The sequence below is a fragment of the Anarhichas minor genome, unplaced genomic scaffold (assembly GCF_050575085.1).
Source record: "Anarhichas minor isolate MPS153535 unplaced genomic scaffold, ASM5057508v1 ptg000030l, whole genome shotgun sequence".
NCBI lineage: Eukaryota > Metazoa > Chordata > Actinopteri > Perciformes > Anarhichadidae > Anarhichas > Anarhichas minor.
Window position 1 is genome coordinate 8,127,675 of NW_027466476.1, and position 15,294 is coordinate 8,142,968.

At 39.7% G+C, this 15,294-nt stretch overlaps 1 protein-coding gene across 1 annotated transcript; it reads left to right on the forward strand.

Annotated features, from left to right (window-relative positions):
- Positions 1-6,716: 6,716 nt before the first annotated feature.
- Positions 6,717-15,220, forward strand: ptgs1 (prostaglandin-endoperoxide synthase 1). Its single transcript, XM_076104752.1, has 11 exons — positions 6,717-6,858; positions 6,953-7,030; positions 8,716-8,832; positions 9,192-9,332; positions 10,430-10,573; positions 10,645-10,826; positions 10,988-11,071; positions 12,200-12,446; positions 12,883-13,169; positions 14,146-14,293; positions 14,410-15,220. Exons 1-11 carry the CDS (start codon positions 6,852-6,854, stop codon positions 14,757-14,759), a joined length of 1,785 nt encoding a protein of 594 aa, XP_075960867.1. The 5' UTR covers positions 6,717-6,851; the 3' UTR covers positions 14,760-15,220.
- Positions 15,221-15,294: the final 74 nt, after the last annotated feature.

A 15,294-nucleotide genomic window follows, 5' to 3' on the forward strand; every position in this document is an offset into this window, starting at 1 on the left:
AAAGCAAATTTAAAATAGTAGCAGTAGGTAGACACCAACACACATTTTTTCTCTATTTAATCTCGTTTAATTAGCCTCAATGTTAGTGTTTAGTTTTGTGTTTGCACAAGCCTGAATTCTGTGCGTAGCAGTTAGCCGATAAGCTAGCGGGAGTAAAGATGCTAACTGCTCAGCAGCTACAGGCTGCTAATTAAGTGTACTGTAGCATCGGCTAGCAGCAGTTTCTTTAAGCTAGCTTGTGCTACTAGTAGGTAACTCGAGTAAGTGACTATGTGTGTGTGAGTGTGTGTGAGTCCAATGTGGGGTTTAAAGTCTGGTGAAGTATTTGAGCTGATTTTGCTGCAAGGAAAAAGTGGTAAAATGGAGAGAAAAATAGATTTTGCCTAATAAACCCGAGAGGATTTTTAGGTGTTTGTGGTATTATCTTGTAACCCATTTCAGTTTTGCATATTAAGTTTTCAGGCAATTAAGTGATTTGCTAATTTTAATAGAGTTTGATAAGTGCAATTTGTGTTTTTGTTTTCTTTCAACTGAAAGGGTAAAAAGTAATAGTCAATAAACCGTTCATTCCAAATAATATTTTTCTGGAATCAGTTATTAAGAATAGAGCAAACTAAACTTGAGTCGATATACTGCTTAGTTTGACAGTTTCTTTCTTCAAGCCAAGTTTTCCACTTCACAACTTTAATAGTCGTCAGATTGCCATACTGCTCACACTACACAACTTGCTGTCTTGTAGTTGTGAGTCTTTTAAGTTGTTCACACTACATGACTGACTGGTGAGACAGGGGATCACACACACATTAAGATCTTTCACAGGAGGAATCCCCGAAGGTCTCCAAACTTAATTTTGTCACGGAAAAACACACACTGGTTGAGTGACACTGGCGCAGCGATGCTATTTGATGTTGCAGTCGGCATGTTTTTACATAACTGCCTGTTTCCACACGTCATTACTATTAACCCTATGCAGATCAGTCACATTTTATGCAAACGTACAGCAACTGTGGTGCAACAACAACCTCGGTCCATTTTGCAAATGCAACACATAGAGTAATATTCCTATTTTTTACAGGCGTCCCCATCCTCCAGATTTCCCCTCAACCTATGTCTTGCGCTCTCATTGGCTGGAGCTGCCTGACAGACTCCCCAACAGGTCCCGATATTCAGCCTGCTAGATATCTGGAATGTGTCTGCGGTGCATCATCAGCGAGCGACAAGCCAACGTAGATTTGCTTCTGATTTGTTTTTTTTGTCAGGAACTCCAAAGACTGTTGTCGCGTGGAAAATCAGGGCTAAAGTCGAGCAGTGTCAACAAGGCATTAGAAAATTGAGCCCAATCAACCCATCATTGCAGTCTAAAGTCAGCTATATCAACGAAGGCACAATATAGAGTGACATACATATATTTTTTTAAACCTACAGTAACACATTTTTTGGCCACTTGAAACAACTACACATGGCATATCATCACCTTTTAAGTTGATCTGGCAATTTCTTTTAGCAAACAATTGCTTATTTACACATTAAGCCATTACAGAGCAACATTATCATTCATTTGGAGTTGTGTTCCTGTCCACCTGATGCATGTTTGTCTAATATTTATTGTCATTTAGTTCAGTGTTTGGTCTCTAATGACTTCTGAGGGAAATATCTGCCTATTTATCAGCTAAATGCTTCACTATGTTCGCCAGCTAGTCTGACAGAAGTTTTTTTTAATATTCAGTTTCTACTTACCATCTTTGTCTCAAGCTCATGTTTTTCATTCTGAAAGCTTTAAAGGGGCAATCCACCGATTTCACACAATACGTTTACTTGTCATGAAGAGTTCTACTCAGCCTGTGAAAACAGTTGTATAATGTCCTCTATCTGGTGGAGCTTTCTAAATTCTCAGAAAATAACCATCGCGATATGATCAGGGTTAACTCAGTTTTGGCTTCAAATGTATAACATAAAGCTTGTGTTAGGGGTGAGGAGTTCAGAGCTAAAAGTCAGGATATCTCCCCACTTCTGCTGCCTTGATTTTTATCTTTCTTTTGTCAATCTGTTTCTCACTGAATCGTTGAAGTACCCCTTGCTACGCCTTACCTCTAACCTCCTTTCATACAGCATAAGGGAATTTGACCTCTCAACCTCCCAGACGAGAATTTCTGTGAGCAGCACGTTATTTGTTTGTTGGATATATGACAAGGACGTGGATCTGTGTGAGAGAAGTTTATTTTCCCCATTGGCAATGACAGAAAACCGATCAAAGGAAGTAAAAAGTTAGTATCTAATTAAATCAGCTTCCTTTAGGAACAATCATTCCACAGCCAAAATATGATAATACACACAAAGTTCAATTTCGTGAAGCTGTTGTGATCGCTCTGTCTGATTTTAATTTAGCAGTTTATCTTGCCTCTCCGATCAGTATCCAGCTCTTGATATGTTTGAGGACTCAGGCCAATGTCAAAGATTAGCTACTTACCCAATCAGGTAACCAGCTCCAGAAGGAAAATTACCTCCTTCCGACCACTTGCACTCACCTGCAGTGACCCGGAGCAATCAGAGGTGAACGGGGCTCCTAATCACGGAAAAAAACCTCCTTTAGGTCAGTACACGCACAGCCCACACACGGCACCACCCAACCTCCTCCAACACCACCTCCCCCACCTGACAGGCCAACTCCCGAGTTCAAGTGTTTAAACTGTCACATCAAATAGGTTCAAACGTGGAGATTACTTGTGCAGGACGCATTGTGTGTTTAGTTTGATGCCGACTGCAATATCCTGCAGCACTGCTGATCCTTGCAGCTCTGGGTGTAGAGTGGCGGAGTCGAGCTGTGTCAAGTAGGGGTGGCTGGTGCCGGGCACGCTCGCACTCCGATCAGTAAGAGGAAGTATGGAAGGTGGGACAGGAAACAGAGGAGTGTTTTAGTAAAGAGCGGTATTGCTCAGAGCAAAACCAGGACTCCCTCACTATTTATTTTGATAGGAGTAACCCTGGTCCTTCAGCAGGAGCATGTGTTATAAAGCAGAGAGTGCACACGGTGGCATAGTTCATTTATCCATTTTAAGACTTATGGTACCTTCTGGTCGAGTGACACGTGGATGGATACTCAGCTACGAGTGTTTGCGTTTCATGGACCCTTAAACTTGTGAGGGCCTGAAACCGTGAACACTTAAGATGTGGTGAGTCTGCAGAGTGACTAAATTACAGTGAGGGGACTCTTGTGTTTTTCTATGGTGAACCGTGCCAGCTCTCAGACAGCTGATGAATGAGTCCGAGTCTCGCTCCTCCCACTGATCTCAGATCCTTTGTATAGCGTGTAGTGTAAAAGGCCTGAGGACTGTGAACACTTGGGGCCCAGCTCACAGTACAATGTGAGGACCCAGTGACTGATCATCTACAGCAGGGGGTTGGCAACCTTTTCATGAGGTATTTTAAGATGATATATTTCTACCTGCCTACTGTTGGGTAGTCATCATGATGATATTATTGCAGCTGGCAGATAAGAGCCACTTTTTTTATGCCGTTCAACAAAACAATGAGCTAAATGTGCAAGCTCCATACGGCTAAGGGGGACGACAGAGTCGGATGATAAATCTCTGTGGGTTTGTCACCTTTCATATTACACATAGTCATTTAATACATTGTTTATGCACAATACCGACTAGTGCAGGCCTGAGTACAGTTGATTAATTCCAGCACTGATGAATGGACCACCAGCTGACTCCAGAGGAGGTCTGTCCTCCTTTTACAATCAGCTGCTTCTTCAAACAGTTTTAATGATACCTGGTTGGCTGTTTTAAGGACCTACCGCTGTGTGTCGGAAAAAAACCCATCTGAGATAACACATGATGCCCGTTGCCTGTACGCCTATCGCCTCTCCGTCAGTTGGGTCGGCTTGTTCCCCAACTGGACAGGAAGTCTGCTAATCTGTAACCCGATCCAGGGGGGGGGGGAGACGTCAGGAACAAGCCTTCAGTGCTTTCACCAATCGTATTCATCACCAGAGCCGGACCGAGGCTCATTTAGAGCGGGAGCATATAGCTTAACTAAACATCTTCGCCATAAAATAAATGCTTCCAGGTTACTCCCAGTCCAGGTTCCACTCAGAGGAGCATCTGATCTCAATTACCAGGAGTGCTATAGGAAGCAGCGAGCCTCGGTCTGCAGGCTGAGCCAACAGCACCATGGCAACCCGCAGCACGTCTACGAGCCCTGCACCGATACGAGTCCCTTTCAGGCACTTGTACGGCGGGGGAATGATGATTTGATAATTAGTTCCTGATGCCTCTCATTCTTTTTCATATCAATCATGTCTAGGAAACAGAATGTAACTCAAATATAGTTTGAAGCTGCAGCGGTTGGTTGGTAAACTGAAAGTCCATTGAAGAGTGATGTATATGGATGCTCTACAGTCGGTCCACTCGGTTTTTCCATTGTGACATTTCAACACTAAACAATGAAAAGAAAAAAAAGTTCACCAAGCACTGACAGTCATGAGCATGTTTTAAAATGTATTGAGAGTGGAGATATCACAATTGTGTTACAGTTTCCAATAATTATGGGTTTTATACATTCCTACAGTTCCCAGAAATCCCCTGTTTAATCAGTGAGAGGGGTAAAATGACTTAATGCTACATGAAAGTGCTCCTCCTACTTCTAAGATTAAAGGTTTTACTTCTTTTTTTACTTTAGGAACCAGATCAGTGTTCCTTTGTACTGCAGTGGCAACTTAGTTGAAGAAAGCACATATAGGACTATTAAAATATATTTCTTAAAAGGTCAAATCTTTATTGAAACGCACAAAAAGACAGTTCAAGGCCTCAGGCAGAAGGTTTTGTCTTTCTCTCTATATACAAGAAACCATATAGGCTACCCCAGTGCACCAAATATATAGGAACAACAACAGGTTCAAACAAAACAGGTGTTGAAGACGGTAACGTCCAGAGAAAAATAGCCGACAGAATTAGTTGCATACAATTATTATCTACAAATGGCGAATAGATAAACATTCAGCACAAACAGGCAGGCAGGCATTTTAAGTAGAATAGCCAGGATTAATTGATTAATTGTCTAAAGAGACGAATACAATTATTGTCTAGAGAAAGCATAAAAAACCTGCAAATTGTTTATGGTAAAGTAATAGGATCCATTTTAGATGCTTCTTCTGATATGACATTAAATTTATCATCAAACATTTTTTATTTTTACTGTAACAAAGCAGATCATTGATCAACATCACTGCAAATGTGCCAGTGGGTAAAGGACTCAACTGCTGTCCCTTGGCCAGATGAAAATGAAAACGTCGGCGTATATGTTCAATGATATATATGATTTTAATTTACATGAACCACGACACATACTATAATCCCCTCGTAGATAATAGAACATAAAAGAAACCTTTTCCACGGCTGTTGTGGTTTTTGGTTTGGCAAAGACTGATCAGCTGCTTATGTTTTTAATAAGTGTTGTATTCCTAGAATAAATTTAGTTAAGCCCATCTGAACAAAGTGAATTCTATTTCTACATTTGTTGCAAATAAGAAACATTCAGTAACTCTTCAGAGAGAGCGGAAGGTAAGGTCTGCCAAGTTCAAAAAAATTAGCTGAACATGTTTTTGGTCAAGATTTGACTCATCTCCATGTGGACAAGCTAGTCCTAAAATTGCTACAGTATGCAGGAAATTACTTCAACAGGCAAACATCTCACATAGGTTTGGCTCAGATGATGTCTCTGTGGAAGGTATCAAAGATCAGAAGTTGGCTATTCAACAGCAATGTTTGGTTCATTTTAAAAAGAGGACGTCCTCTGTCCTGTGACTCAACCCCTATATTCCCAAGAAAACACAAATCACATATACTTTCCCAGTCTGTGTCAGTGTCTCTGTAGTATAATTGTTGGACAAGAAGTCCTGAAACTGCTCAGTAAAATCAAAACTTAATAAGGAACAACTCAATCGGCTGAAGAAGATTGTGTAATATTATCAAAAGCTCCAGAACGGCTACTAAATGTAGTGCAGACTGTATTCTCAGACTGTATTCTCAGACTGTATTCTCAGTATCTGTTCATTGATTAATATACTTTGATGAGTAATACTACGCTCCTCATTCTACATTGAATTGATCAACAAATATTCAATCTTTGATATGATAAACAGTGAATGCAAATACTCTACTCTGTTTCTGTCTGCAACACTAAGATCAGTTTTGTAGGATGCAATTCTAAAAAAGTCCACCATAGTTAGATAATTGATAGTTGTTTTATCTTGCACACACATAAAGTGTAATGAGGGTGTCTATTGCACAAGAGCATTTAGGGTTACTGGGATATTTAGTACCGACATGTGTTAGGGTCAATTTTGTAAAACACACAGTAAATTTGAAATGTAATGGTTTAATTTAAACAAGTAAAGCCCTGAATGTTATATGAATTCGCCAGCAGGTGGCGATAAAGCGCTTTGAAATCTTCCTTGCGCATCCTTCACTGTTTTCTTTCACTGCAATGAATTGAATGACACATTAAAGTTAATAATGTTCATCATTTGAATACTTTTTACACACTAGATGTAATTCTGAGACCAGTTTGCCCACCACATCTGGTTAAAAACGATCATAACGATGCGCCAGTGGCAGCAGACTTTCTTTGAAATGTATTGCTGACTAAATGGAAGGAAGTGGAGGAAGCTGTGTCACCACCCATTCCCTATAGCTGTGGTTATAAAGCCCATTCGACCACATTAGCAGGTCTTTGGGTTGTTAAGAGAGTAGCAAACCCATGTCTCTCAAATTACTTTCTAGAAACTCGTTTTCAGACAACTATAATTTAATTTTGAGCCCTCGGAGAACGATCCGCTCGTAGGAACCATGAAAGGTGAGTCCTCAACTTATTAAACACCTGCAGATAGAATTTGATGTTTTTACTGCCAGATAATATTCACCTGTAATTATTTATTATTATTTTGTAGAGTTTAGCATCTTTTCCATCTGGTTTCTCAACCTGTTGCTGCTGGAGAGCTCATCATGTGCTGCTGAATCAAGTGTTGGTAAGACGGTTTTCCCCCCTCATCACAACACGTCTTTATTGTTTAGACTAACAATGTGGTTTGAGGTTGTAGTAATTATACTAACTGTATTTCATGATGATGCATACATTCTTTCTTTATTATGAAGCTTATAGTACAAGGGTTAATGGGTAGGGTATTGTATGAGTAAGGAAGGCACAAAGAAATACTGAGAATCCGGCAGAGAATGGGTGGAAATAGGCCTGTTGTATACTGCAGGGCTGATGAGGGAAAGTGGAAACGGGTGAGCAGGTGGATGTGAGAGACGGGCGACTGAGACAGGTGGGAGAGTCTGAGAGCATCTGGTGGATGGATGGAGAACGGTAAATGTAGTGGCCTGGGGGAGCTGAGAAGTGGCTGTAGACTTGGACAGAAGATAACAACAACTGAGACAGACATAGTGACAGAAAGCAAAAAGAAATGCCAAGTTTAACATATTACATTTCCTATCTTAATATTGTCACGTAAAGTTCGACATTCATACACTACAATCACTTTTTTCATAGCAAATTAATGAATGACAGCAAGGAGCCCATATTGTAAATTCAAGTTAAACACAGAAAATATCAGGTTGTTGTATCAAAATCAGTGAAATATTAGAAAACAGCTGCAGCAGCAGCAGTGGTGGATGAAGTATTGAGATCTTTTTATTAAATGTAGAAATACCACTCAATACAAATACAGTCCAGCATTCATAATTTATCATTTCAAGTAAAAGCACAAAAGAAAAATATACTGAAAGTAATCAAAATTAAAAGTACTCTTTAGGAAACGCTCCATGAATGGATGTATGAATAAACTGACTTTTTATTTCAAATTAAGCCACCATTGATCGACCTTGATAAAAGAGTGTAATACATATCACAAGCAATGGTATGAAAAAGTGTAAAATAGTAATGAAATACCTACCTATGGTGATTCTATTTAAATAGAAGTAGCACCATTTTACATTTACTCATGCTGTGTGTGTGCAATAAATACATTTGTTATCTGCTTTCCTGGTAAATCATATCGACCTACATAACACATCAGTGCTATTTTAACTAACAGCTCATGCATGCATTCATACAGTTCTCCTTTTTAGAAACCTACATTTATTTGTCGTTCATGTAGGGTGGGCATGCTTATCTATCCTCTCATTCATAGCTAATGAGGAAGAAAAAACTGCAGCGTCTCATCATCACATTGGACTTTTGCGAGTCTGAAGGGAGGACAGGAAGCCGTACTACAACAGCAGAGTGTTGAAGATATGAGGAAGGTGGTTGGGGTTGGTGCTAGGCAGCAGCAACTTTTTACAAGCAATGAAGTCCTAATTTATTTAAGACTTTCTGTGAACCGTATATTCTGAGTCAGTGGTGGTAATGAGGGCGGGCAGCCGACTTCCCTAACCCTTAGGCAACCGCTACATTTTTGGGGTAGTGATAATGTGAGATAATAAAAGTTTCGAGTTGTTTTTAGCTTTAAGATGTTATGGGACATGTTTGACACGCACAAACACACACAGTAATAGTTAAATTAATTCTACATTTTCAGGTTGTCTGTGTTTGAATTTGGTTTCGGTAATGACAGGCAATACATCATCTGCACTGTCATTTAGTTCAGCAGTGGCAACATTCTTCCAATTATTCATTCATAGAAAGTAAGTTGATCTTTTTCTTCCTTTGCAGTGAATCCCTGTTGTTGTTACCCTTGTCAGAACTCAGGAGTGTGTGTGAGATTTGGTACAGATCGCTACGAATGTGACTGCACTCGCACTGGCTTCTATGGAGACAACTGCACTGTTCGTAAGTACAGAAAAAATATTTAAAAGTCACCCTTCAAGTGAACGGCTGGTCAACTTCCCAAGTACCTGTTAGCTCTGCAGTTCCTGCAGCTCTTCATCAGAAGGGTGAACGTCAAACAGTCCGATGGACCGATCCTCATCCTAACCCTTCACCACTTAATGAACTAAAGAACTAAAAACATAAAACAAGGGGCATTTTGAAGGAGAAGAAACACAAAACAAACGTGAAAACACAAAGGTTTTTCTCTATAAAGCATTGATAAATGATTTATTTACAATAGTCACAATTTCTAAACCCTGTACAAAGGCTGATTCATTAGAAGTTTATTTAAAGAATATTTATTCTATCTTTGTGTGCAGCGGAGCTCTGGACAAGAGTTCGTCTCACGCTGAAGCCGAGGCCTTCAGTGGTTCACTTCATCCTCACCCACTTCCACTGGTTCTGGGACCTCGTCAACAGCTCATTCCTGCGGGACACAGTCATGAGATTAGTGCTGACAGGTAGGTTAAAAAAAACAAGTCAATCAATGAGCAGAATCACACAGACCACTGCAGAGAAATCAACACGACTGGCTTGCAGCCAATATTTTCCCACCATTTTCTACAGATCTTCGCTGTTATTTATTGTCACAGCATGTACACTTTGATACGCAGTGTTGTCCAGGAGTTTGGGTTTTATTAACGTTGATTTATTTAAAGGTGGAGACACATTTTGATGAATATATTGCTGAGTTCAAAGCTTTTTTAGATAAGGCCTGGTGGGTTAATTGTCATAATATTCGTATGAGAAGCAAGGAAGAGAGGTCAGAGTGGGTTTGCCTCATCTATAGACACAAAGCTGTTTGCATGCAGATGTGTGTATAAAACTGCTTTTAGACTCAATAAATGTGAGCAGTAAGTGCATCTAGAGGGTTTTTTCCTTGATGCAGGACAAGTTTTGAGAGAAACTAAAACAACAAAAGATTATTTGAACCCACAAAAGAGGAACTGGGTTACTATAAATGAGCATTACGATTTCCTTTGCTCTATATTTTCAGAGTTGAATGCTCTCACTTTGGGCTGTTGTATTCTTTGCAAGCAAACTGAAAGCATAGTTTAAGGTAAAGTCTATTGTTATTCTATACTTAACTTATTGCCAACAAAATCCATGAAAATGCCCATTGGTGCCCACTAAAGATGTTCAAAAAACTAAAAAACAAGCTAAATATTTTGCTAGCAAGTATTGCTACAGGACAGTGTTGGTGGGCTGAGTAGAAATACATACAGTGCTTAAGGTTTGGCTAATTTATGTATTTTTAATAGATTTTGGGCAACAATTGAGCTCCATAGAGCAGAAGAATAAGCTATATCGGGCTTTGTAGCTAGTAGCGTGCTAGTAGGATCAATGCATTGTTGGTTTTGGTCTTTTCATGGGATTTGTTGACAATAAGATACATATAGTATCTGACCAGCCTTATCCCTTAAATCTTTATATAGGTTAGGAAATTAATCAGCTGTCCAAACAAGGTGCTTCATTCATTTCAAAGAGACGGTAAAATTGGAAAATGTACAAAAAATTAATTTGTATTTCACAATATTTTGTCATTTTTCTCACAAAGTCAGAAGCGACCTTATTCCAAGCCCTCCGACCTACAATACCAAGTATGGATACCTCAGCTGGGAGTCGTACTACAACATCTCCTACTACACCCGTCTCCTCCCTCCGGTACCTGAAGACTGCCCTCTACCGATGGGAGCTAAAGGTGAGACCTGCTCAACTGCACACAGACAACGGTCTTCCTGAGGAAATCTTTAAATGTTTCTTTCTCAACAGGTAAACCTGATCTGCCTGATCCCAAAGTGTTGACTGAGAGGTTTTTTAGGAGGAAGACATTTAGGCCAGACCCTCAGGGAACCAATTTGATGTTTGCCTTCATGGCCCAACACTTCACCCACCAGTTTTTCAAGACAGCCTATAAAGTTCAAGGTGGCTTCACCAACGCTTTAGGACACGGGGTGAGACACACACAGCACTGGCAGTTCAGCAGTCAGCCACAACCAGAATTTAATTATTATTAAACCATAAATACCTGTTACCTTTTATGAATCCATTGTTGGTTGTGAATGTGTTTGACTTTTGAATCTATTGACACATTTATGTATTTTTCTCTCACCAGGTGGATGCGAGCAATATCTACGGAGACGACCTCATCCGACAGCATCACCTCCGGCTTCATAAAGATGGAAAGCTAAAATATCAGGTAATAAAGAAAGTCTTAATTTCAAGAAATATGCTTATTGGCTTTTTTACTAGAGTTAGATGAGAAGATTCATTAATCGCTCACATGTCTTTACTGTAAATACGTCGCAAGAGACGGCAGCCAGTCAAGCAGATTTAAAAGAAGAGAGGTGACAGCCTTATAACGAGTCATAATGTTAAATGTGGTCTGCACTTACTGACATGCTCACTAGCTGACACACAATCATAAAACATGAGGATGATTGATTGGTTTCACTGTGGCGTCCAGTGTAGCTTACTTTATGGGTGAAAATTACAATTTTGCAATCATTGAAAAGAACTTTAAAACAGATACACAAACGTTTTATTGTAACGGCCGCCATCCATTTGAGCGTACCCAAAAAGTTAACATAACAGCTCCAGTTACCCTGCGAATATATTATACCCCATAGCTCAAAACAGTGTATCAGCTACATTTAATAGCCTTGCAGCGGGTTAGCTTACCTTAGCTTAGCATAAAGACAGGAATCAGGAGAAACAGCTAGTCTGGTTCTGTCTGAACGGAACAAAATCTACCTACCAGCATCTCATTTGTTTAATCCAACCAAAAACAGTAATGTGTGGTACCAATATTTTCATCTAAGTTTTAACAAGAAAGCTATTTAGAATATTTCCCAAAATGTCAAACACATCTACATTAAGACTTACAAGCTATATGGCATTTTCTTGCATTTATCTTTGAAATATCAGACATCTTGATAGTAAAAGTAATCTTATAACTGTATGATATGAGTGCTATTACAAAATATTTTATAAATATTAGTATTTTGTGGTAAGACTGTCAGTCTTGATAAACTTTTACTTCCTGTGCCACACTATGGTTGGTGCCTTCGACATGCTTGTTATCAGGGTTTGAGAGGGAACTTCCTCAACCCATTTTTTTTATCTAAAAGGCACTCTGCTTGAGGATGTTCTGTGGTAGGCCTACTCTACCAGCATGGTATTCACAAGTCCTGTCATGACCTGTGCACAACAAAACTTAAATTTACCGAAACATGGTGAAGAAAATGGGGTATTAAAACGGTTAAATGGTTCAGAATCACATCTTCAAACTATCTCTCTCTGAATTACTTGTTTTGTTTGTTCACAGACAGTAAATGGTGAGATGTACCCTCCTACTGCATCTGAGGTCCCTGTGCACATGGTGTATCCTGAGAACTTCCCTCCAGAAAAGCGCCTGGTCATCGGTCAGGAGGTGTTCGGCCTCCTGCCGGGCCTCACCATGTACGCCACCGTATGGCTGAGGGAGCATAACAGAGTCTGTGACATCCTGAAGGCAGAACATCCCACCTGGGACGATGAGCAGCTCTTCCAGACCACCAGACTCATCATCATTGGTGAGGGCGTCGGGAGCAAATCTTCTTTCTCTGTGACAGAGGGATTGGAACAAATATATATTTTAATTATTGTAAATATGAAATAAACATTGTTTGGTGTTTAAAACTTTAGAAAACTGTGAAAACATACCAAAAGTGAATTCATATAATGCCTTGTTTTGTCCGACCAACACTCCAAATCACAATAATATTCCAATTATTATAATTTAAGACCAAGAAAAACACCTAATTGCTGTAACCTGTAACTGTATCATTTTGGGCATTTTTGCTTGCAAAATGACTTGCAAGATAAGTTGATTATTAATTTTCTATCAATCAACTAATAGAGGAATTAACTCATCGTTTCAGCTCTAATTGTTTGACTAATTATCAGTCATTTTGATAAGGTTTAGCTCAGTGTGTGACATCAAGTGATGATATTTTTTGCTCCCCCCAGGAGAGATCATCAACATCATAATAGAAGAGTACGTGCAGCATCTGAGTGGCTACCTGCTGAATCTGAAGTTCGACCCCACCCTGCTCTTCAACGCACGTTTCCAGTACAGCAACCGCATCGCTCTGGAGTTCTGCCACCTCTACCACTGGCACCCGCTCATGCCCGACAGCTTCCTCATCGACGGAGATGAAGTCCCGTACTCCCAGTTTATTTACAACACCTCCCTCCTCATGCACTACGGTGTGGAGAAAATGGTGGATGCCTTCTCCAAACAACCTGCAGGACAGGTAGATAAGTACCGTCTACTGTTTGTTTACAAGAATCCAGTGATAGAGGTACCAATGCAGCTACAGCCTGGTTAGTGTAGTTGCTTTTTTAGATGTGAAGTTACTTGTACTTAGGTATGTACATTTAATGTTACTTTATACTATATTGTACTTTTTACTCCACTACATTTATCCCTCAGCTGTAGTTATTAGTTACTTTTCAAATTAAGATTTTACATTAACTTTATCGCTTTAGATATTCACGAGTTGATGGAGAGATTTTAACTCTAAACTTCTCAGATGACTTTATTTAAGTATCTGTTTAAGTCCCAAAGAAGTAAAATCATTCAATAGTTAACAAAAGAACGGTTAGAGAAAAGTACCAAAAAATGAAATACAAATTAGTGTAACATAGCTTGTTTTTTTTCCTTCTATCCAGTCCCATTAATCCGTCATTGCATTGATGCATCAGTGTTACAAATAAATACTGTAAATGTCAGTCAAGGGTAATTTTCCTGCAGATCAAGTACTTATACCTTTCGTTACTTAAAGTACACTTTGCTGATGAAACTTTTGTACTTCTCTTTAAAGCTACTAAGAGGAAATTAATAACTAATTATTATGTTCCCCCTATCTAATTTCCTATTGTATTGATTTTTGCTGTCCTGTAGACTAAAGCAGTAGTGTCTCTAGCACCAGATTCCCTTGAGAAAACCTCTCATTTTACTGCAGATCTTGTGAAACATGTGGCAGGACACATATTTCTAAGCACTGTGTGCACACTGTGTTTCTTAATCACTTCCTAAAATCAAATGAGAGACAATATTCTCGTGTCTTTCAGCAGCATCATTTTCTTGCAACGCTTTATTTCTGTTTGCTGAGAATTAAGATGCACAGTGTTTATCAGTGAGTGTTTTTTTTTTTGTTTTTTTTATCTGGCTGATGGTGTCACTACGAACAGTTCAGTACTACAGTAACGTCTTTGTTTGTGTTTCAGATAGGTGGAGGTCACAACTCTCATGCAGTAGTGCTCAAGGTGGCAGAAATGGTCATCAGAGAGTCCCGAGCAACACGCGTGCAGCCCTTTAATGAATACAGGAAGAAGTTCAATCTAAAGCCATACACCTCGTTTTATGACTTCACTGGTAAGCAGGAATAATGTAATATAGCATTTATGCTCTTGATTTCAAATTGCGGTCTGGTGTAACATGATTTATCAGGCCAACAGTTTATTAACTGCTGTTTTCTCTTCTCCAAATAGATGACATAGAAATGGCCAGAGGTCTGGAGGAGCTCTATGGTGACATAGATGCTCTGGAGCTCTACCCCGGCGTCCTGCTGGAGAAAACACGTCCCAACAGTCTATTTGGTGAGAGCATGGTGGAGATGGGTGCTCCCTTCTCCCTGAAAGGCCTGATGGGAAACCCCATCTGCTCCCCTGAGTACTGGAAGCCCAGCACTTTTGGGGGAGAGACAGGTTTCAATATCGTCAAAACTTCCACTCTGAAGAAACTGGTGTGCCTCAACACCAAGTGGTGTCCATACGTGGACTTCCATGTTCCCCGGAATAAGGAGGAGGCAAAACCAAGGAAATTACCTACTGAACTTTAATCATAATTCGTTTATGAATATACTGACTGTGGGAGATACTGCAGTTGTATTTAATATAATTATTCTTTGTCATAATCCCATTTGGACTGGATTTTAGGAGAGGAGTGATTTTGTAACCTGGCCACTCCACTGGGGGTTTAAGTATGTTGATCAGGAGCAACTTCGCATGAGGGAGGAGTGCAGATCAAACCAATCAGGTTCTGTACTGCAACAATGAGGACTAGATCATGATTTTTTTCTGTCGTATATAATATGAATTACGAAAAACCTACAATCCCAATACTAAACGGTTAAATGTGTGAGTTCTTGACTGACGAACAGGATGTAGAGGGTGGTGTATCACCTCATAGCATGCGTGAGAAAAGTGATCACACACTGCTGTGGTTTTGCCTGCAGTACTTCTCTGTTTCAAATGTAATTAGTTCATGTGTATTTAGTGTTAACTAAATAAGTAAAACCAATACTGGTATCATGTCATGGGGGCTCGCATGCTGAACACACTGCAGGATTACTGTACACTACTTCTGATGCAAAA